Source organism: Oncorhynchus keta, chromosome 10, assembly GCF_023373465.1.
Source record: "Oncorhynchus keta strain PuntledgeMale-10-30-2019 chromosome 10, Oket_V2, whole genome shotgun sequence".
NCBI lineage: Eukaryota > Metazoa > Chordata > Actinopteri > Salmoniformes > Salmonidae > Oncorhynchus > Oncorhynchus keta.
Window position 1 is genome coordinate 73,857,052 of NC_068430.1, and position 24,768 is coordinate 73,881,819.

General features: G+C 43.7%; 2 protein-coding genes and 1 pseudogene across 3 annotated transcripts in view; 2 read left to right on the forward strand and 1 right to left on the reverse strand.

The window, feature by feature from the left end:
• The window catches only part of LOC127932344 (HMG domain-containing protein 4-like), an 81,142-nt gene that overhangs the window by 34,012 nt on the left and 22,362 nt on the right, over positions 1-24,768 (forward strand). The gene's annotated exons all lie outside the window — the stretch shown is intronic.
• Positions 1-24,768, reverse strand: part of LOC127932343 (heme oxygenase-like) — a 67,071-nt pseudogene that overhangs the window by 26,152 nt on the left and 16,151 nt on the right.
• Positions 19,549-23,633, forward strand: rnf11a (ring finger protein 11a). Its single transcript, XM_035761715.2, has 3 exons — positions 19,549-20,047; positions 20,420-20,589; positions 20,846-23,633. The coding sequence occupies exons 1-3, from the start codon at positions 19,949-19,951 to the stop codon at positions 21,015-21,017; spliced, it is 441 nt and encodes a 146-aa protein (XP_035617608.2). The 5' UTR covers positions 19,549-19,948; the 3' UTR covers positions 21,018-23,633.

Consider the following 24,768-nt stretch of genomic DNA (forward strand, 5'->3'; position numbering starts at 1 on the left):
CGAGCCAGTTCTGTTTCAAACAGGGCAAACACACACAAGTGTAACGGGCGTACACACACACACACTAGTTGTTTCAAACGGCCCACCTCCTCACCTTATAGAAGAACGTTGAGGATAGAAAATGGTGCTCCAGGCCTCCGGTCCGAGGGCCCTCTTCTCCTCTGAGATATGAGCCTGCCAGCTACTGTAGTCCCTGTTGAGTTTCACTTTCCAATGGAATAAATACATCCCCACTCCTCTTTCTCTCTCTCTTTTCCTCCATCCCTCTCTCTTTCTCTCTCTTGAGATTGGCCTAGTCCCCGAGCCACAAAAGCAGCCCTATCATGTAAAGGCCATTTGGACTCTTACAGCTCTCCCTTCAGTTTCACTGAATAGCTTAAAATTCTTGCATTTAGATTGAAGTGCATTGATGCAGTTATGTACCACTTTCCATTTGGTTTAGTATATGTGATGAAGGATTGGTTGAGTATACCAGAGCATGAGTTGCTGAAGGCTGTACATTCTGTTATTCTATGACTTTCTATTCTTGTGTTACGGAAGATGTGTCAGACCAACCTAGTGTATCTGATTCATAGCTGACCCCTTCCCCAGTTAGAATGTGTCTACAAACTGCTGAAGTTGAGTGTGCATTGAGTTAACCAGTGTGAGACTGAGACCAGCAGTGTTTAGGCTCCATAGGAGGAGGGGAAGGAGATAAGATGGCCGCCAGTCAGCAGAAAGTCCCTCCAGAGGCGACACTGCTATAAAGAAACCAATGAAAGGGAGGGAGAGAGAGATAAAGAGTGAGGGAGTGAGGGCGAGAGAGGGATAAAGAGAGACTGGAGAAGGGGTGAGGGAGAAAGGGGGAGAGGGATAGACTGAGGGAAAGGAGTGAGGGAGTGAGGGCGAGAGAGGGATAAAGAGAGACTGGAGAAGGGGTGAGGGAGAAAGGGGGAGAGGGATAGACTGAGGGAAAGGAGTGAGGGAGTGAGGGCGAGAGAGGGACAGAGAGAGACTGGAGAAGGGGTGAGGGAGAAAGGGGGAGAGGGATAGATTGAGGGAAAGGAGTGAGGGAGTGAGGGCGAGAGAGGGATAAAGAGAGACTGGAGAAGGGGTGAGGGAGAAAGGGGGAGAGGGATAGACTGAGGCAAAGGAGTGAGGGAGAGGCTTGACATCAGTAGCTGGGATGGAGCTATAGGCATAGACGTTGTCTGGGTTAGTTTATTTCCTGTTGGCAGGGCCTGGATGCCAGGTGTGACTGTTGTCTGTTTATTCTGGTAGTCAGTCTGGTCTAGTGAGCCCACTTTCACACACACACACACACACACACACACACACACACACACACACACACACACACACACACACACACACACACACACACACACACACACACACACACACACACACACACACACACACACACACACACACACACACACACACACACACACACACACACACACACACACACACACACACACACACACACACACACACACACACACACACACACACACACACACACACACACACACACACACACACACACACACACACACACACACACACACACACACACACACACACACACACACACACACACACACACACACACACACACACACACACACACACACACACACACACACACACCTCCATACACTGGAGAGATAGAGGGTGACAGACAGACACATTCACAGATGCAAGTCCCCTTGCAGTCTACCAACCAGCTTGCCTGTTTCCAGTGCCAAATCGCCAAGGCCACAGAATCTCAGAAGACACCGTCACACACACACACACACACACACACACACACACACACACACACACACACACACACACACACACACACACGCACAATGACTAATGTCTATAAGGGATTTAGCGGTGGGATTTAACTCTCCCAGGCTTCATACTACTGGGCCGAACCACACAGCAATGATAGGCTATGATTGATTACACATTCCCAACAAGCATTACCAACAGGAAAGTGTGTGTGTGTGTGTGTGTGTGTGTGTGTGTGTGTGTGTGTGTGTGTGTGTGTGTGTGTGTGTGTGTGTGTGTGTGTGTGTGTGTGTGTGTGTGTGTGTGTGTGTGTGTGTGTGTCTCTGACTGTCATGCTTCAGTGTGTGTGTGTGCGTATGCATGTGTGTGTGCGTAATACGTGTCTGCATTCATGTATGTGTGTATTCAAGCTGTGCTTACTGTAGATAGACAGAGAATACAGAAGAAATGTTTTGTATGAACAGGACCAGATGTTGCAGCCTTGGATGAAGATTCTGTTCATTAGATACACAAGTAGCATTCGACTCCCTGTGGTACAAACCACAGGAAATGATGTAGCGTCCTTTCTCTATCTCTCTAATCACCACACTGATAAGCACACTAATAAATCACACGCATTTACATCTATAATGCAACCTGGAGAAAATCATGTGGCGTCCACTCTCTAACGCTCTGAAATTACCACACTGATAAACCAATCTAACATCAGATGAATTAACAGATTTATTTAGCAGTAAGGATTCAGTCTAGTGTGTTAGTTACATCAGTTACTCCCTTCAATTAATGTGTTTGGATTACATCAGTTACTCGCCCAGTCTAGTGTGTTGGATTACATCATTACTCTTCAGTCTAATGTGTTGGATTATCAGTTACTCCTTCAGTCTAATGTGTTGGGATTACATCAGTTACTCCCTTCAATCTAGTGTGTTGGATTACATCAGTTACTCCCCTTCAGTCTAGTGTGTTGGATTACGTAGTTACTCCTTCAATCTAATGACTAAGTTATATCAGTTAAGTCTAATGTGTTGGATTACATCAGTTACTCCTTCAGTCTAATGTGTTGGATTACATCAATTACTCCCTTCAGTCTAATGTGTTGGATTACATCAGTTACTCCCTTCAGTCTAATGTGTTGGATTACATCAGTTACTCCCTTCAGTCTAATGTTGGATTACATCAATTACTCCCTTCAGGTCATGTGTTGGATTACATCAGTTACTCCCTTCAGTCTAGTGTGTTGGATTACAACAGTTGCTCCCTAAAGTCTAATGTGTTGGATTATATCAGTTACTCCTTCAGTCTAGTGTGTTGGATTATCAGTTACTCCCTTCAGTCTAATGTGTTGGATTACATCAGTTACTCCCTTCAGTCTAGTGTGTTGAATTACATCAATTACTCCCTTCAGTCTAGTGTGTTGAATTACATCAATTACTCCAAAAAGTTCTGGGACACTGAGTCCATGGAGAACAGAGCACCTCTCCCAGCTGCCCACTGCACTGAGGCTAGGAAACACGGTCTCCTGATAAATCCATGATTATCGAAAACTTCAATAAGCACTTCCCTCCAGCGGCTGGCCATGCCTTCGCCACCAACTACTCAACCTCGGCCTCACTCTGCCCCCGTAGTTCCTCACCCAAGCCTCTCAGGTTCTCCCTTTACCCAAATCCAGATAGCAGATGTTCTGAAGAGCTGCAAAACCTGGACCATTACAAATCAGCTGGCCTTGACAATCTGGACCCGCTATTTCTGAAACTATCTGCCGCCATTGTCGCAACCCCTATTACCAGCCTGTTCAGCCTCTCTTTTTCATATCGTCTGAGATCCCCAAGGATTGAAGCTGCCGCAGTCATCCCCCCTCTTCAAGGGAGACACCCTGGACCCAAACTGCTATGGAGCCTATATCCATCCTGCCCTGCCTATCTAAGGTCTTAGAAACCAAGTCAACAAACAGGTCACTGACCATCTCGAATCCCACCGTACACCTTCTCAAGCTGTGCAATCTGGTTTCCGAGCCGGTCACGGTGCACCTCAGCCACACTCAAAGGTACTAAATGATATCATAACCGCCATCGATAAAAGACAGTACTGTGCAGCCGTCATGCTCGGCCTCGCCAAAGCTTTCGACTCTAATCACCAAATTCTTATCGGCAGACTCAACAGCCTCGGTTTTCGGATGACTGCCTTGCCTGGTTCATGGTACTTTGCAGACAGAGTTCAGTGTGTCAAATCAGAGGGCATGCTGTCGGTCCTCTGGCAGTCTCTATGGGGTGCCACAGGGTTCAATTCTCGGGCGGACTCTTTTCTCTGTATATATCAATGATGTTGCTCTTGCTGCGGGCGATTCCCTGATCCACCTCTACGCAGACTGACACCATTCTATATACTTTCGGCCCGTCATTGGACACTGTGCTATCAAACCTCAAACGAGCTTCAATGCCATACAGCACTCCTTCGTGGCCTCCAACTGCTCTTAACGAGTAAAACCAAATGCATGCTTTTCAACCGATCGCTGCCTGCACCCGCATGCCCGACCCAGCATCACTACCCTGGATGGTTCCAACCTTGAATATGTGGACATCTATAAGTACCTAGGTGTCTGGCTAGACTGCAATCTCCTTCAGACTCATCAAACATCTCAATCAGAAAATCAAATCCAGAGTCGGCTTTCTATTCCGCAACAAAGCCTCCTTCACTCACGCTGCCAAGCTTACCCTACAAAAACTGACTATCCTACCCGATCCTCGGCTTGGCGATGTCATCTACAAAAATGGCTTCTGTACTCTACTCAGCAAACTGGATGCAGTCTATCACTGTGCCACCACTGCGAACCTTGTATGCTCTAGTCGGCTGGCCCTCACTACATATTCGTCGCCAGACCCACTGGCTCAGGTCATCTACAAGTCCATGCTAGGTAAAGCTCCGCCTTATCTCAGTTCACTGGTCACGATGGCAACACCATCCGTAGCACGCGCTCCAGCAGGTATCTCACTGTCATCCCTAAAGCCAACACCTCATTTGCCGCCTTTCGTTCCAGTACTCTGCTGCCTGTGACTGGAGCAATTGCAAAATCGCTGAAGTTGGAGACTTTTATCTCCCTCACCAACTTCAAACATCAGCTATCCGAGCAGCTAACAGTCGCTGCAGCTGTACATAGTCTATAGGTAAATATAAGCTCACCCCTTTTTTTCACCTACCTCATTCCCATACTATTTTTATACTGTTTTTTTTTATTTATTTACTTTTCTGCTCTTTTTGCACCAATATATCTACCTGTACATGCCCATCTGATCATTTATCCTCCAGTGTTAATCTACCAAAATTGTATTATTAACCTGCACTCCTCTGCCTTTGCACACACATTGTATATAGACTGCCCATTTTTTTCTACTGTGTTTGTTGGCTGCCTAATTGTTTACTCCATAGCCAAACTCTGTGTTTGTCTGTTCACTACTGTGCTTTATCTTGGCCAGGTCGCAGTTGCAAATGAGAACTTGTTCTCAACTAGCCTACCTGGTTAAATAAAGGTGAAATAAAAAAAATAAAAAATAAAACTCCCTAGTCTAATGTGTTGGATTACATCAGTTATTCTATTCTGTCTAGTTTGTGTCATATTGTGTTTCTTGTCTTTCTGAATGTGTTATATGAATTTGTGTCTGGTGGGATTACATGGACCCAACTCTCTCCTCCCTCTGTCCTTCTGCGCTTTCACTCTTCCCTCTCCTCCCCCTCTCTCTCAGGAGTCCCCGTGCCTCAGCGTCAGCTCTCCACTTCCCTCCTCCTCCATCATCAGCAGTCCAGTCCCCTTCACTCACCCCCACCTTCTTTCCACCACCAGGACCCGCTCAAGGAGTTTGTCCAATTCTAGTCTGTGACTGACTCGGGGCAGTCAGGGGAACAGGTGAGAGGTCAGGGAGGGTTGGAGGGGACATGGGACACACACAGACTGTTAGGGTTTCACATCACACAAACGGACTAAGACCCTTGCACTTCCACACGATCCGTTGTACTGGATTGACTCCCTATAGAAAACGCTGGAATATTCAGCCATGTTATCTTACTGCTCTGCTGGGATTCTACCACTAGACCAGGACACAAACCCTTCTTATGGTCCACAATCTCAGATCCCAGATGTATATTTTTCCCTCCCTTTTTAAGTTCTGTATGTCCCAGTCTAACTCCCACATTCTGTCTGTCTTCCTGCTCTAGTGTCCTCCAGTATTTATTTCCATTGTCGTCATGGTTTCTGTGTGTTTGTGTGAGACTGACTGGTGGCTAGCTGGTGCTTCCATCAGCCGTGTGTGTGTGTGTCCCTGTCCTGGGTGGTGTGTGTGCTGAGTGCTCACCCTGTCCTGTGTGGTGTCTGCTGTCTCTGCAGCCTAACGGAGGTGGTCACAGCCAAGGCAAAATGCCAGGCTCCTTCCTGCTGCCCCCGCCGCCCCCAATTAAATGCCCGTGCCCTCCCATGCCCGATTCTAAACCAATCAACACACACCCCCACGGCGGACTCAGCTCGCCATCTCCGTGTAAGTGAGCCCCCGCTCTCGCCCTCACCACTCCAGCCTTAGCCCCTCAGACCCCCTGAGATATCTAGAGATATCAAATCCTAAATAAAAATTAGCACATAGGTAGAGTTAACTCTGGGTAGAGAGGCACTCCCAACCAAGGGTAGTTGGTTGAGTCCCAAAGCCCAGTCACCACCTCCTCACTCCTGACCCAGAGGAGGCTGGGGAGGGATTAAAGTAATGAATTAATGGAACAGAGCCAAAACACTGTTGATTCAGTGTTTTTGGAGGATGGTTGGAGGATGTCCTCCAAGCCAGCCTCCTCCAACCAGCCTCCTCTGATCATGAGCGCCCTGCAGTCTCACTGTACCTCCCTGGAACAAGTACTCTATCCCTCCTGTAGAAGCAGACTACCACGCCTATGCAGAGATGCTTCTCAATCTCTCTCTCTCTCTCTCTCTCTCTCTATTCTAACCCTAGTTCTATTACTTTCTCTGTTTTTTCCTCTCTCTCTCTCTCTCTCTCTCTCTCTCTCTCTCTCTCTCCTCTCTCTCTCTCTCTCTCTCTCTTTCTCTCTCTCTCTCTCTCTCTCTCTCTCTCTCTCTCTCTCTCTCTCTCTCTCTCTCTCTCTCTCTCTCTCTCTCTCTTTCTGTGTGTGTTTCCTGCTAGCACCACAGGAGGCAGTGTAGCTAGGTTTTTCCTTCTTGTTGAAGTGTTTGTAGTGGGGGGATGATTTTTACCCTGTATTCTGTCTCTAAGTGGGTCCTAGTGTCTGGCTAACTGCTATCCTTTAATCAACCCAGACTATGCATGGTCTGTCTGACAATAGAAGACCCCTCTCTCATTTTCTTGTTTTTCTTTGATTAATTTGATATACTCATTTATTTCTTTCTTTTTTCCTTTCATTCTTGTTTTCTTTGTTAAGGAACAAAATTAGGGCGGTTGCGTGGACTCCATAAACATCACGATGCCCACTTTACCCATGATGCCCACTTTACCCACAATTCCCTTGCTTCCTTCCTTCCACATTATATCTCACAACAATAAAAAAATTAAACAAAATAAAAACAACTTGAAAATCACATACATAAACAATAAATATCAATCATTAAACATATACCGCTAGGTTCTAATTGAAATGGGGGAGAAAGAGTGTCGGGCTGGGGAGTGTGCGTGCTTTACCCTCCGTTGGCTGGCTGGCTTGGTTTCTCTAGGCAGGGCGAGGTGCGTTGAGAGTCGGGCCGGCGGGAGGGGCACAAGAGAGAGGGGGCTAGACGGAGCTGCTTTGGTCACTTCCTGTTATTTTTTCTTTGTCTCTTCGTCGTCCTGTCCTTCCTACTTTCCCTCCCCACTTTTATTGTTTATAAGCCTATCTGTATCACTTTATTTATATAATATACTTTTATATAAATAAATCTACACCTCTTCTCTCCTCCTCCACCTCCTTGTCTTAATTTATCTTATTATTTTGTTCACAGTTTTCCACACACACATACACACACACACATGAATTCCCACAAACTCCTCCAACCTCCCCTCACTCTGCCCTCACTCGGTCAGAATGGCAGTGTCATTCAGCTGCCTATCATTGGAGTCCAGTAGGTACAACAACTGCCCTAAATTTGGTCCCCTTCTCTGGTCTTGAGTACCTTCACCAAAGTAACAGGAGCTCCTTATCAACAGAATGGAGCATCGGCCAGCACACAAATTATGATTATTATTTCCTATTGGTTCCCCCTATAGAGCTTATTCCTATTGGTTCCCCTCCATAGAGCTTATTCTCTATTGGTTTTCCCTATAGAGCTTATTTCCTATTGGTTCCACCCATAGAGCTTATTTCCCTGGTTTTCCCCCCTATAGAGCTTGTTTCCCTATTGGTTCCCCTATAGAGCCTATTGGTTCCATAGAGCTTATTCTCTATTGGTTTTCCCTATAGAGCTTATTTCCTATTGTTTTTCCATTAGTTCCCCCATAGAGCTTATTTCTTATTAGTTCCCCCTATAGAGCTTATTTCCTATTGGTTCACCTATAGATCCAGACACAGGGCCCTGGGCTGCAAGGTATATCTGCGACTAACAGGAGGAGGAGGCTCAGCCCAATTTACTTCACTTCCCCACAGTAACTAACCGTCATAAAGAGCTCCCATCTATCCCTGTCTGACCCTCATAAAGGGCTTCCATTTTTTCCCCAGTCTATCTATCTAGGAGACTTTGGGACTACAGTTTATATGCAGTATTATCAATGATCAAGACTGATCAATTATCAATATAGTCTTATTAATTCTAGCTCATTCTAAACATAATTTCCCAGAATCCAGTAATAACACAAAAGTGAACATGCACATATTGTACAATTGTGTGTGTGTGTTTGTGTTTGTGTGCGTGCGCGTGTGTGTGTGTGAGTGCGTGTGTGAGTGTGCGCGTATCCCGTGTGGCTATGTCTGTCTGTGTGTGTGTGTGTGTGTGTGGGTTTGAATATGCGTGGGTTTGAATATGTGGAGTTTGAATATGTGCGTGTGTGTGAATATGTGTGTGTGAATGTGTGTGTGCATGCATGTGTGTGTGACTATGTTTGACTCTGCATGTGTGTGTGTGACGGTGTATATCTCTCTCTCTGTGTAGCATACTCCACGGCAGGCTCCACAGCTCCCAACAGGTTTGTCAGCATCGGAGCAGGACAACTTTCTGAACATCCCCCAGCAGTCTCAGGTAGCTACCACCTCTCTCCGTCTCCCACTCCTCTCTCACATTTTCTGCCAAACACTGTAAACACGACAAAACACAACAATCAGACATGTTTTAAATGACTAGTTTTCAAGTATTGGTTTGCAGTCTTTGCACAATGCGCTTTTAGGTTTTACCCGGAGGACACACAGAAATCTGCACATCATCAACATTAACTTCAGGGGTGTACATGTATATAGTAGATGGCTGAGGTTTTGGCGTATCAGACTCCTTCCTCAGAGTACAGTCTACTTGTGGTGTCTCCCTGGCTGTCTGTGTTGTGCCACTGGGCTGCAGTGTGTTGGGTTGTCCTCCATTACCTACACTACTTTTCTCATTAGGGTCTAACCGCACCTGCCTGCAGACCACTCAATCCCTCCCACAGACACACATGGAAACAATCTGCATTCCTCCTATTCTGTTCTCTCGCTCTCTGTGTCTTCTCTCTCACTCTCTGTCTTCTCTCTCTCTCTGTATCTTCTCTTTCTCTGTGTCTTTTCTCTCTGTGTCTTCTCTTTCTCTCCTGTGTCTTCTCTCTCACTCTCTCTCTGTCTTCTCTCTCTCTCTGGGTCTTCTCTCTGTCTTCTCTCTCTTGTTTTGTCTCTATGTGTCTTTTCTCTCTCTGGGTCTTTCGCTCTCTGTCTTTCTCTCTCTCTCTCTGCTCTTCTCCTCTGGGTCTTCTTCTTTCTCCTTCTTTCCTCTACCTCCCCTCTCACAACTATCTTTTCAACCCTCCCTTCTTCCCCACACTCCCTCATCCACAGATGTAACCCTGGCACAGAGGAGTCGCCATACACACACACACACACACACACACACACACACACACACACACACACACACACACACACACACACACACACACACACACACACACACACACCTTCAACTGACTTACTAGTGGTTTGAGAGCAGAGACATACACTGAGTGTACAAAACATTAAAACACTGCTCTTCATGACTGCAGACTGACCAGGTGGATCAGGTGAAAACTATGATCCCTTATTGATGTCACCTGTTAAAACCACTTCAACCAGTGTAGATGAAGGGAGGAGACGGTTAAGAAGGATTTTCAAGCCTTGAAACATTTGACACATGGATCGTGTATGTGTGCCATTCAGAGGGTGAATTGGCAAGACAAAGAGATTGAAGTGTCTTTGAACAGGGCAAGGTACTGGGTGCCTGGCACAGCAGTTTGTGTCATGAACTGGGGGTGCAACTCTGTATTAGGGTAGGTGTTTCCCTAATGTTTTTACACTCAGTGAAGAACTGGTCTGAGGAGCTCTCTGGTGGCTAAACACAAGTCATGCAGGGAGAAAGAGAGAGGGGTTAGAGAAGAGAGTTAGTTCAAGCTCTGTGCTCCACAGGCGAAGGCACGTCCTGACTGTCTGGTTGCCCGTGGCAACCAGACATGATGTCATAGGCAGTTTAGCTTAGCCTTGAAGGGAGTTAAGGAGAAGTGGGAGTGGTCAGTCCTGCCAGGGATTACATTGGGGGAGAGAGAAGTTGGGAGAGAAGAAATTTGAGGAGTTAGAAGCCCAAAGGATCATGGGAAAGGGGAAAAGGGAAAAGGAGGAAGGAAAGAAAGGGGAAAAGGGAGGGAGAAACTTTCTCTCAGGGGTCCTATAGGAATGTAACAGAATAGAGGCAGAGTGTAGCTATAGGGCCCATGATTAGCTGCCTTTCCTGGGTCTACTCTGTGGAATGTTGTCTGGAGCCTGAGTAGAGCTGCCACTTAACCAGACCTGGGTTCAAATACTATTTTAAATATTTTCAATTGTACCAGAGCAAGCTCAATCCAGCCAAGAAACTATTTCCAATAGTATTGGAACCCAGCTCCCAAGTCAAATGCCAACCCTATAACTCTGTACCCTCAGTGAGTCTTATCAAACTGTGAAACCTGATCCTGGGAGTAGCTGCATGGCCTGCAGTAGTTGACTTCATGGTGTCATTTGAAACAGTAGAAAGTCTTGTGAATCATGTTACATCTAAACTTTGTACTTATTGGAGACTTTGACGGTTGAAATACTACAACGTGAAATAAGTACTTTTACAAACTGTCGTCTTGAAATGACTTACTTACATACTGTGTGAGGAATGATCAACTTAAGGTTCCTAGGCATTGGGGTATGATCGAGGCTCGGCTCAGTAAAGGGAAAAGTTGCTATGAAGGATGGCCCACTAGTGGCTAGTTAATATTTTGCATGACAACATTTTTAAAATCGATTATTTTCCTGAACCATTTATTTACTTATAAATGTGTAACTGTTGAACTTAGTGATGTTACCACATGACAAAGATGAACCTGATGTTTCCTGTATTTTATTTCTCTTCTATAGTCTTGGTTCCTCTGACAAGGCCTCCGACTCAACCGCTAGGTGTGTCATGAGAAAATTGGGAATGGAAAAACAACACAACACACAAAACAAACCAACACTGACTACAAACAAACTGCTGACACTAAAAGTATTTTTGCTCAACAACCAACAACACAAAAACAGAAAATAACCCCCAGAAGAATACCCATTTCCACAATTTGAACATTTGAACCGGAACAACCATCTCCCTATACAGAAGGCTGAAAAGAGATCGGTTGAAGTGGACAGACTCAGAACGACGACAGAACGAGGAAGAAGAGGAGGAAGAAAGATGAGGAAATGTCACACACAAAACATGTCAGAAAGCAAACAAAAATATGCAACCTGACAACTAACTGACCAATTTCGTTTATTGTTGTTTTTATATTTTATTTTCACAATGAAACTCCATGCAATGGCTGGGAGATCCACCCACACACAACAGTGTAAAACACATAGTTGGCAGAATTTGGTCATTTGAGCTATAGCTATAAACATTGTCACCACCCAAAGAACCCATTCTGTAATCCTTTAGTCTTTCCTCCTGACGGTGCTTTACGTCCCTGCTCCCTCTCTCATCTGTCAACCAGGTGTCCAGGGTTGCCCGGCACGCCCACAGCCTCACACAACCACATCCGACTGGCCTCACTGCCGCTTAATGTACTCAGCCCTGAATCCCCTCCCTCCACCCTTCTTCTGATTGGCCAAACACTGGGACACCATCCAATGGTGTGATACCATCTGCACTAGATGGCTGGTTTTAGCTTACCCTCTTGTGAAGAGCGATAGCCAATAGCATGAGCCGAGAGCGAACACAAAACAGTCAGTCAGTCAGACAGACATCACAGTCAGACAGACAGACATAAGAGACAGACATAACAGACAGTCAGACAGACAGACAGACAGACAGACAGACAGACAGACAGACAGACAGACAGACAGACAGACAGACAGACAGACAGACAGACAGACAGACAGACAGACATACAACACTATGCCCTCTTTCGTCCCCTCACCTATATGCACTACTGAAACAAATAAGGGAGGAACAGAGCGATCCAGCAGGTCGCTGAAGGCAGTGTGTGTGTGTGGGCAATGGGCTGTGGCTCTGGCATCCTGGCACTCACACATACACGCACTCACGCAGACTCAAAGTACGTACACACACACACACACACAGATCATTGTCTCCAGAACCCACACGTCTGGCAGACACAACTGATTCACTGACAATACCATTTTGTCTGTGTGTCCTTCACAGTAACATAATACATGCATAGGATCAACATCATCGTGTAATAACTAGCTTTCTTTTTTGTTTGTAGCCGTTTTCTTGCATTTCATTTTGTTTGCCGGATTAGTTTTGGTTTTGTCCCACTTGGATTCTTTGCTTATGTTTGACCTTCTTCCTAAGATCTTTTTCTTTCATCCGCTTTTTTATTTTGCAGAAAAAATATCATCTTTGTTTGCAATAACAGGCATCTCTGAAATCTCTCACAAACACCAGTACAGGAACTTGCGACAACGCCTGCCCTGCTTCACCCTGTAACCACAGTCCATTCACAGTAGCGCCCGGAGGAACACACGCTGACACCACCGTATCAAAATGCACACTACTAACACCGTCACCCTGATTCCAAACACAAAGGTGAGCCTTTATATACGAGTTTCTCCAAACTGCCTTTGATAATGGTTTTTCATTCATTTTGACATTTGTCATTTTTAATTTGAGATACCTTGTTTTTTTTCTATTGTAAATGTGATTTATTAAATTGTTATTGATATTGTAATCTTTTTTTTTATCATGACACAATAATTCAACAACAAAAAAAGCCAAACCTCACAAAATAACTGGACTGCCTAGCTGTTGGTTTCTTCCATGTGCAGGGATAGAATTGTCTGACAGCCCAGGCACTCAGAGCTAATTTTACTATAAACTCAATGTACTCAAATCATATATCACAACTATAACAATCTATGGAAGTGCCTCTGTACTCCCCTATCATGCAATTAGTTCAAATTCAGGTTGATGTTTTTGTTCACATATATGCTAAAGCTACAAAGAATGGTGATGTTTCTTCCTATATGGAAACCATTGGCTATAGGACAGAATCTTTATAGAAGACTGCAAAATGTTATAAAAAGAGAGAGATCTTAAACATATATATTTATGGTATATGCTCCTTTTTAAACTTGACTAAAATGAGCTTGTTGGCAGTTTAGTTATTTTCTGAACTCTTGAGCTAGCAGAATTCCATGATGGACAGCACCTCACTGTCACCATGACAATTCAATGAGCACCCACCCACCCTCCACAAATCTACAGTGCAGCGTTCAAAAAATGAAACAAAAATGTCCATGATGCAAAATAGATGAAACATGTCAAAATCGACAATGGAAAAATTGAAGAAAAAAGTGTTTGTTTTTTGATGGAAAGTATTATTATTGAAAAATATGTGTGGATTGAGCCACGTGCAATGCATTGGGTAGATTCATTGTGTTTTGTCTGTTAGAGATTTTTAAGAAAGCTAAGAAGAAAAGAGAAAAAAAATCTATTTGTTTCAAGTCCGATGTGCTCCTGGACTCTAAACTAACAGAGCCATATCCTAGTCTTTGTAAGTTGGGGGTATTTGTTTTTATTTTCCTTTAGTGTCTCTTTTTTAATGTTTAACGTGTACTCATTTGTTTATAAACATGTTTGGAGGGGCTGAAGGAAGAAACATTTCTTACAAAACGTTTAAAAACAAATTGAACATGGAATGAAAAACCGGTGAAATGAAAAACCGTCACTTTTACACACTATAAAGTACATTCAAACTATTACAAAATGAATGATAATGAACAAAATAATGACTACCTTTAGGAAACCGCATTTATTACTCCTCTTCTCTATTTCTATTCCTTCTCCTGTTTGTAATATTGAGTGGAGGGAGGGGTTCCTATTCCTTCCTATATTCCTCTAGTAGGTTGTGAAACAAAAGGCATTTTGGTTCAACCTTTAGATAGGACGAGAGCTGTACTGTAGGCTTATCAATGCCCACAACTACTTCTTCTGATTTCTCCCAGACTATTATACTCCTCTCTCTGAGTCTGAGCAAGGGAAAAAAACAGGAAAATGGCAGCTTAGAATTTGTTTCATTTGAGGAGCCAGCCAGTCTGTCAGAACCATGACGTAACGATAGAAATACAGTAGGCCTATGCAAAGTGAGCTTCCCTCCACCCCTTCCTTCTCCACCCTCTCCCTCATTCCCTGTAAATTCACCTTGACTAGTGCTTGTGCTGTAGTGTAGTTTCCCAGCAGTTAAAGGTTGTCCCTTAAAAAGTGCCTTTTGTTCACAGACTCCATTTTGTAATCCAGATCGCTCCCCTTTCATTCGAAATAATTCAAGGTAGAGGTGGAAGTGCCCTAAGTGCAGATCTAGGATCAGTTTACTGTATATCCTGACCTGAACCATTAGGAGGATATGCTAAACTGATCTTAGATCAGTGCTTAGTGAGCAACTTCATCCGACCTCAACCTTTGAAAAATGATCCCCCTCCATTGTATCAACCTTCCCATAAATCCTTTCCCTTTCCAAAATCCGTATATATATATAGTACAAAAAAGGAAACTGGTGTGAATTAGTTCTTTACTTTTTATTGATAAATGATGGGAAAAAAATACTGAAAAGGCAAAAAAAAACTTGTTCTCGTTCCCCTTGCTCTCTGGCTTTTTCTTCTTCCCTCCGTCTCCTCTCCTCTCCTCTGTCTATCTGTTCTCTCGTAGACACCGGAGTAGTCTGTAACTGTGTCCTCTCTCTCTCCTTCCCCCTCCCTCCCTTCCTTCCTTCCGTTGATGGAAGGGGTTGTTGAAAAAAAAAAATGCCGAAACTTTTGTCTTGAGCAGAATGCAGTTAGCTCACGTTATTCTTGTCTGTATTGCCTCTTCTTCACATTGTATACCATTACCCATCCTCTTCAGCTTCTCCATTCAAACAGCTAATGTAAGTGAACAAATTACACCAATGGGCTTTTGGGGTGCGCCTGCCCAGTGTAGGGTAGGACTGGGTGTTAGGGGTTATGGGGGTAAAGGTCTTAGGGGGTCAATAATGTTGGGGTAAAGGAGAAATTATAGGGGTACCTTTTGGGTGTTTGAGGCTGCTCTTCTGCTGTGACAAGTTGGGAGTTTTTATTTTATTTATTTTGTTTTATTTTATTCCTTTATTTTTATTTTGACTTAATTTGGATTTTTGCTTTCATAGTTCCTAACTATCAGGGTATGCCGTCATTGAAACTCTATAAGAGAGTCTTGGACTGTAAATGAAATGCTACAAGCACCTTATAACTACTGGCTGAGAAAAGGGGGTTTGCAATACTACCAGCACACACACACACACCTAGTCATGTATCAAATACTCTAAACTCTTGTATTATTATTGTGAGGTTTTATCTAGTGAAGCCAGGAGCAGTATTAGCCATTGGCAAAACACACACCACAACCCACCATATAGAGCCAGCATGAACCAGGCTTGAGGCATACTCTCAAGTGAAACGTAGAGATATCAGTTTTGAATGCCAGGCTCTAAAAACTCTGTTCCATTTTTGAGATTATTTTTTTTTTTTATTTTTTTGTGGTGTCTAGACAGTACGCCCTTTGACCCGTGACCCTACGCCCTCAGAGCAGAAGAGCCCCACTCATGCCTGTGGCTCTGTCTGAAATCGCACCCTATTCCTACATAGTGCACTACTTTTTCACTATTCCCATAGGGCCCTGTTCAAAAGTAGTGCACTATGTAGGGAATAGGAGTACCATTTTAAATGCATCCCATGTCTTTGTGTATAAGAAACACCCCCAGAGCTCTATAGGTGAAATGCATGTGTTAATTACAGTTTCTTTTCCATAAGAAGAAAAACACAGTTTGAGCAGAGCAGCACCTTGATTGAATAAAAGGATGTTCTTGACTGTAGCATCTTGACTGTGTTGTGTCTTTATTTATGATCATGACTGAGAATGTAAATGATGATAGTGGAACCTCATACCTACATGACAAGTTCAGGTAGTTTGATGTGGAAAGGTAGCCATACAGTGAAGGATGTTCTTGACTGTTGGATCTGTGTTGTCTTCATTATTATGACTGGAAATTAATATGATGAAGGGATATACAGTGGGGCAAAAGTATTTAGTCAGCCACCAATTGTGCAAGTTCTCCCACTTAAAAGATGAAAGGCCTGTAATTTTCATCATAGGTACACTTCAACTATGACAGACAAAATGAGAAAAAAATCCAGAAAATCACATTGTAGGATTTTTTTATGAATTTATTTGCAAATTATGGTGGAAAATAAGTATTTGGTCAATAACAAAAGTTTATCTCAATACTTTGTTATATACCCTTTGTTGGCAATGACAGAGGTCAAACGTTTTCTGTAAGTCTTCACAAGGTTTTCCCACACTGTTGCTGGTATTTTGGCCCATTCCTCCATGCAGATCTCCTCTAGAGCAGTGATGTTTTGGGGCTGTTGCTGGGCACCGGACTTTCAACTCCCTCCAAAGATTTTCTATGGGGTTGAGAGCTGGAGACTGGCTAGCCACTCCAGGACCTTGAAATGCTTCTTACGAAGCCACTCCTTCGTTGTGTTTGGGATCATTGTCATGCTGAAAGACCCAGCCACGTTTCATCTTCAATGCCCTTGCTGATGGTAGGCTTTGTTACTTTGGTCCCAGCTCTCTGCAGGTCATTCACTAGGTCCCCCCGTGTGGTTCTGGGATTTTGCTCACCGTTCTGGTGATCATTTTGACCTGGGGTGAGATCTTGCGTGGAGCCCCAGATCGAGGAGATTATCAGTGGTCTTTATGTCTTCCATTTCCTCATAATTGCTAATTGATTTCTTCAAACCAAGCTGCTTACCTATTGCAGATTCAGTCTGCACAGCCTGGTGCAGGTCTGCAATTTTGTTTCTGGTGTCCTTTGACAGCTCTTTGGTCTTGGCCATAGTGGAGTTTGGAGTGTGACTATTTGAGGTTGTGGACAGGTGTCTTTCATGCTGATAACAAGTTCAAACAGGTGCCATTAATACAGGTAACGAGTGGAGGACAGAGGACATTTACATTTACATTTAAGTCATTTGAGTGGACACCAGATCTGGAACAGATCTAAATCTTGTAAATAGGATTGTTACCTTACTTACCTATCCTAGGTCTTGATTGACTCGCTGTCCTGGCGTCGTGAGGGAGTTTGTTCCACCATTGGGGGCCAGAGCAGCGAACAGTTTTGACTGGGCTGAGCGGGAACTGTACTTCCTCAGTGGTAGGGAGGCGGAGCAGGCCAGAGGTGGATGAACGCAGTGCCCTTGTTTGGGTGTAGGGCCTGATCAGAGCCTGGAGGTACTTTCCCTCACAGCTCCGTGGCAAGCACCATGGTCTTGTAGCGGATGCGAGCTTCAACTGGAAGCCAGTTAGAGCGGAGGAGCGGGGTGACAGGAAGGTTGAACACCAGACGGGTCTTCTGGATGAGTTGTAGGGTTTAATGGCACAGGCAGGAGCCCAGCCAACAGCGAGTTGCAGTAATCAAGATTTGCCTGTTTCTGGTGTCCTTCCTGTGACGGCTCTTTGGTCATGAACCTACAGGAACGGGACACCGCCTTGAGTTAGTTGAGAACGTCAGGGTGTTGTCCAGGACACGCCAAGGAGCGCTCTGGGGAGGAGGACACAATGGAGTTGTCAGCCGTGAGCGAGATCATCTTCCCCGGGAGAAGAGGAGGTTGTTACAGTCATCTGTCTTTCGCACTGGTCATCAGAAAGGGGAAGGAAGAAGATTAATCTGCATAACAAGGTTTCAAGTGACTTGGTTCTTAAATAAGTTGTTACAGGTCTGTGAGAGCCAGAAATCTTGCTTATTTGTAGGTGACCAAATACTTATTTTCCACCATAATTTGCAAATAAATTCATTAAAAATCCTACAATGTGATTTTCTGGATTTTTTTTCCCTCATTTTGTCTGTCATAGTTGAAGTGTAACTATGATGAAAATTACAGGCCTCTCTCATCTTTTTAAACGCTATTTAGCGCGCACCACTAACTAAGCTAGCCGTTTCACATCCGTTACATTAGCAGTGGGGAAAAGTACCCAATTTCATACTTCAGCAAAAGTAAAGATACTTCATAGAAAATGACTCTAGTAAAAGCCACCCAGTAAAGTACTACTTGAGTAAAAGTCTAAAAGTATTTGGTTTTAAATATACTAAAGTATTAAAAGTATACTGAACAAAAATATAAACGCAACAAGTGTTAGTCCCATGTTTCATGAACTGAAATAACATATCCCAAAAATGTTCCATATGCACAAAAAGCTTTTCTCTCAAATGATGTGCACAAATTTGTTTACATTGCTGTTAGTGAGCATTTATCCTTTTCCAACAATCTATCCACCTGACAGCTGTGGCATTTCAAGAAGCTGATTAAACAGCATGATTATTACACAGGTGCACCTTGTGCTGGGGACATTAAAAGGCCAATCTAAAAATGTGCAGTTTTGAGGGAGTGTGCAATTGGCATGCTGACTGCAGTAATATCTACCAGACCTGATGCTATTCTCCAGTCATGTGAAATCCATAGATTAGGGCCTAATGAATTTATTTCAATTAAGTGAGTTCCTTCTATGAACTGTAACTCAGTAAAAATATTTGAAATATTTTGTTCAGTGTAAATGTTATTGCAAAAATATACTTAAGTATCAAAAGTAAAAATGTAAATCCTTTCACATTCTTGATATTAAGCAAACCAGACGGAATGATTTTCTTTTGTTTTATGGATAACCAGAGACACACTCCAACACACTGACATTGTTTACAAACAAAGCATTTGTGTTTAGTGAGTCTGCCAGATCAGAGGCAGTAGGGATGACCATGGATGTTCTCTTGGTAAGTACTTGAATTGGACAATTTTTCTGTCCTGCTAAGCATTCGAAATGTAACGAGTACGGGGAAAATGTATGGAGTAAAAATTACATTATTTTCTTTAGGAATGTAGCGGAGTAAAATGTGTCAAAAATATATATAGTAAAGTACAGATAACCCCAAAAAACGACTTAAGTAGTAATTTAAAGTATTTTTACTTAATTACTTTACACTACTGCTTATTAGGCATATTTTCTCGTCCACCTACCCGCCATTTTTTCGAAAGGCAACTTCCGGATCTCCCAACTTCCTATTAACTAGCTACGTCACTTCCGTGTATACAGTTTGTAAACAAAGCCAAAACAAAGATGGATTCATCAAGAGGTTTAATCTAAAAATATAGTCAGATCGAATAACACATTGAAATCGGTGTCATTTACAGTTCGCTGACTTAGGTATTGGAAAATTAGAGACAGCATTTACATGTCGTTGTTTCGAGCGATATTGACTTTTATTTCGAAGTTACACAGCGATTAGAATAGTTTTTCTGCATCGACGTTGGAGGGCTGTTGTTCATTCCTATTTGCTAGCTACCCCGCAGGCGAGCTAAAAAGACAACTTATTTAGCAAGACACGTAAAAATATTTGTTTTTGTTGCTTATCTTGCTGTCCTGTTAGCTAGCTGTCCTGTTCGTATTGGGGGTTGTGTGTGCTGGTCCAGTTCAATGGGGAACTGTTTGTCTTCGCAAGGCGCCGACGACTTGTCTCTCCTCAACGAGTCCCAGGAAGCCAGTGTTCCAGGAGACCCTCCACCGCCTTACCAGGTAAATTCAGGACGAGATGGATCACATCTATACCGGGGATTCATTGATAACAATGTCAACTAACTGTCCACGTTGTTAAATTAGCCTAGTCGTATGTTGCATGGGCTGTGTTTTGTATATTTTCTGCTCATTTCGTATTCTGTCAGAAGTTTAGGGTTCACTAGTAAGCTATAACTGTCATGTGAGAAATTCTGGCATGGTTTAGCTTACAAACACCTATAAATGCTTTCTGTCCATTTCCCCATCAAGTCAATGGTATAAAATCTGACTGAGAGAGTAGAGGATCCACATGTAGTTTTGGGGGGGGTCCAGAGACTCCCCAATGACTATATCATGGGTTACCCTGTACCCATCTCCACACATTCCATACAGGAGCGTGTCCACGCGCCAGTGTACCACCCCACCCCCAGTCAGACGTGCCTGGCCAGCCAGCTAACAGAGGAGGAGCAGGTCCGTATCGCCCAGCGGATTGGCCTCATCCACCACCTCCCCAGAGGCATCTTCGACCCCGGCTCTGAGCCCTCTGACAAGAAAGTCAAAGAGTATGTTTTTTCTGCCCTGTGACCAACCATATAGTTTTTCTTGTAGCTCAACCAATTTAGACACTAATTTACTAGCAATGTCCTATTTCTAGTCACATTATCTTGAGCCATGCATGGCCCAGAAGGATATTAGTGGGTTCTCACCTCATCCATTACCAAGTGTATGTAAGTTAGCTGTAGGCCTCTTATTATTTGAAACCTGTACCACATTTTGACTAAATGCTATCTATCATGTCGTGCGCCTCACTCTCTCCAGGTGCGCGATCTGCATGAATGACTTTGAGTATGGCGACCCCATCCGGTTCCTTCCCTGCCTGCACATCTACCACGTGGACTGCATCGACACCTGGCTGATGAGGTCCTTCACATGTCCTTCCTGTATGGAGCCTGTGGATGCCGCCCTGCTCTCCTCCTATGAGACCAACTGAACTGGTCTCATAGGAGACCAGTTCACTCATCTGAGCAGTCTCTGGCTGGGTCCTGTTCATTAGGCCAAACAGAAGAAAATTGATTAAAGCAGGGAGGGACTTGACCTGGACTTGTCCAATAAGAAGTGCTTGTTAAATTTTTTTCAGTTGCAAAACTATTCCGTATTTAATGTACTACTTTTCACCAGAGCCTTATAGGCCCTGATCCAAAGTAGTGCATTAAATAGGGAATAGGGTGCACACAATCCTAGAAACTTCCCCCTTAACAGAGGTGCCAAACGCCCTTATGACACATCACCTCTTTAACCTGGATGTTCTGTCCTAGTCACACAGCCCTGGGAGGAGTGATGGGTTGTGTCAAAATATATATATTTTTTAAATGTAACCTTTATTTAACTAGTGGAGTCTGTTAAGAACAAATTCTTATTTACAATGGCGGCCTACACCGGGCCAAACTCAGACGGCGCTGGGCCAATTGTGTGCCGCCCTATGAGACTGCCGGTTGTGATACAGTATGGATTTGAACCAAGTGGTCTGTATAGTGACGCCTCTAGCACTGAGATGCAGTGTCTTAGACCACTGCGCCACTTGGAAGCTCCATATGTAGGGTGTACCACACTGAGTGTGTTGAAAGTGGGGTGTTCTACTCTGTATTGGGGCTTTTGGAATTAGGAACATCTGTCTCTTTCGCCTTTTCAGACTTGTTGCCAAATACATCTTAAGTGAAGTGAAGGATATAGATGGAGATCTTTAGAAGTCATGATGAGAGATATTATTGACAACTGATTTCACCTTTGGATGATCTGAGGGTGGTAGACTAGAGATTGGCCCATTAGTTTAGTTTATGTAGGCTGGTCTTGGATCTGTTAGTGCTGTCTTCTTGACAACAGCTGATAAGACGGCACAAACAGATCTATATCTTTGTTTATGTGGTTGGTTTATTTTAATTCCCTTTTCAATCATCCCCCTCCAGACTAAAATGTGCAATATGATGTGAGGAAGTGCTAGAATTGCACCGTTCTGATTGGTCAAAAGAAGGTGACCCCCGACCTTAACACTGCTGTCTCGGCCAATTAGCTTTAAGACGGGTATGGCCTTGAATGTCTCTCAAAAATGCACAGGGCTCTTGACTAGAATGCAAACATTTTTCTCATTAAATGGCAATCGTAGAGAGAGAAAAAAGTTCACAAAATAATGAGATATGAGAATAAGCTATGAGGTCTCCATCCCATGCCGGTCTAGTAGGTTACCTCATGACTTACTACTGGCCTCATACCTTTATTGGAGATGTTGGATTTGTATGTATGTTGTTTTACAGGGTGGGTTGTTGTAGCTGTTAGTTAGTCTGGTTCCAGATCTATTTGTGCTGTCTTGCCAAGGTGGCCAGCCTTACTGGGCTAGCTCTTAGTACCTTAAACTGCATTTTCACCTTGGATCTTTTTCCTTACAAAGCTTTGCCTTGACTGTGTCCTGTCTTCCTCTTATGAGATCATGGTTTGTTGTTGTTGTTCATTCTTATGTTTACTGTTAGTGAGTGACTTTTTCGTCCAACATGGCAAACTAATCCCTATATAATGCACTATTTTTGAGCAAAGCACGATGCAGGAACTGGTCAAGAGTAGTGCACTATGTAGGGATTAGGGTGCCATTTTGGACGTGGCCCAAAATGCTGTGCCATTATCTATCCCTGAATTCTATGCACCTTGGGATCTCCTCTGGTACCGTGTAGGTCTGGGACTGTATTCACAAAGAGTCTTAGAGTAGGAGACCGTTTTGCCTTTTGGATCATAGTTATATGTACTCCTAGTCTTTGTGACGACAGGCCTTGAATCAGGACAGAGGAAATCTATTTTGTTCTTCTTTTCCCTCTTCCTTCTTCTATTTCTCCTACTACTCACTCTATTGTCTCTTTGAATGACTTTATTGTAGAAGTGTTTGACAAGAGAGAAAGAGAATATTTTACACTGTTTTGGATACTGTGTGTAAAGGTTGTATCTGGAGTGTTTTCCAATGTTGTCAGAAAATGTGTTTGTGAATATAGCTCTTTTTTTGTATTGTAGTGATGATCTATTCTACATGATTGAATTCCAGAGGCTTTTAAACTGTTTTGTCGATCGATTATTGGACTAAAATGAATAGGAAACTCTTATTGATTGACTGTGGTTTGATACTAACAAAGTAAGGACATGTGAGAGAGGTTACAGACTCAAACTGAGGAGAATAGAATGGATTGTGACTTGAAACCATTCTGAATGTAACTCTTGATGGTGGACATTACTGTGGTGAAGTCAAAACCAGGAGCGTATTTGAAATGTAACCTCATCACCAACTCTCTTCAGGTGAAAGTGGGGAAAGTATGGCTGCTATTCAGTTCAGTCCTAGACCTATGCCCTTTTAGGTGAACGTGAGCCAACTCCTGTGAAGTACAATCATTTCTGATACTCGTGTCATTGTTTTAGTCTCCTTGAAGCCGGAGATGGAGAGTGTGTCTACTGAAAGAAGAATATGATTAGTCAGACTCTTCCTGGCTGCTGTTTCTGGGTTTTGTAATGTGTGTGTGCAATGAGGGCTCAGCTTTTAGGAAAAACTACAATAAAAAGTGAATGCCAAATCTAAGCTTCTTCATATATGGCTTCTTATTACCATATTCTAATTTTGTATGTGTTTCGTCATAGTTGTTACATTGTTTTAGCAATTTGTAATAATGAATTGCAAGTGCACCATCTTTGGCATAACAGGTTAGCTAGATTGAGGTGTCTGGTGATTCCAGTGTATCCCACCCACAGGATGCTTTCACCATCATAGTTCACCCATCTATCGTCCGCTACAGTGAGGTCATCAAGAAAGAAAACCCTATTTACATGTTTTTTTTTTTTTGCCTGCTAAGAATGGAAGAGAGATGACCTCAATGATGACACAGATGTCTTCTGTCCCCTGCTAGACAAGGACCACCTCAATGATGACACAGATGTCTTCTGTCCCCTGCTAGACTAGGACCACCTCAATGATGACACAGATGTCTTCTGTCCCCTGCTAGACAAGGACCACCTCAATGATGACACAGATGTCTTCTGTCCCCTGCTAGACAAGGACCACCTCAATGATGACACAGAGGTCTTCTGTCCCCTGCTAGACAAGGACCACCTCAATGATGACACAGAGGTCTTCTGTCCCCTGCTAGACAAGGACCACCTCAATGATGACACAGAGGTCTTCTGTCCCCCCTGCTAGACTAGGACCACCTCAATGATGACACAGAGGTCTTCTGTCCCCTGCTAGACTAGGACCACCTCAATGATGACACAGATGTCTTCTGTCCCCTGCTAGACTAGGACCACCTCAATGATGACACAGAGGTCTTCTGTCCCCTGCAATGATGACACAGACACAAGGACCACCTCAATGATGACACAGATGTCTTCTGTCCCCTGCTAGACAAGGACCACCTCAATGATGACACAGATGTCTTCTGTCCCCTGCTAGACAAGGACCACCTCAATGATGACACAGAGGTCTTCTGTCCCCTGCTAGACAAGGACCACCTCAATGATGACACAGAGGTCTTCTGTCCCCTGCTAGACAAGGACCACCTCAATGATGACACAGAGGTCTTCTGTCCCCTGCTAGACAAGGACCACCTCAATGATGACACAGAGGTCTTCTGTCCCCTGCTAGACTAGGACCACCTCAATGATGACACAGAGGTCTTCTGTCCCCTGCTAGACTAGGACCACCTCAATGATGACACAGA

Excerpts from the sequence above, each read along its gene's own strand:
- rnf11a (XM_035761715.2), top strand. The coding sequence starts at position 19,949 with ATGGGGAACTGTTTGTCTTCGCAAGGCGCCGACGACTTGTCTCTCCTC. Across the intron at positions 20,048-20,419 it reads ACCCTCCACCGCCTTACCAG|GAGCGTGTCCACGCGCCAGT; the intron begins GTAAATTCAGGA and ends CATTCCATACAG. Across the intron at positions 20,590-20,845 it reads TCTGACAAGAAAGTCAAAGA|GTGCGCGATCTGCATGAATG; the intron begins GTATGTTTTTTC and ends CACTCTCTCCAG.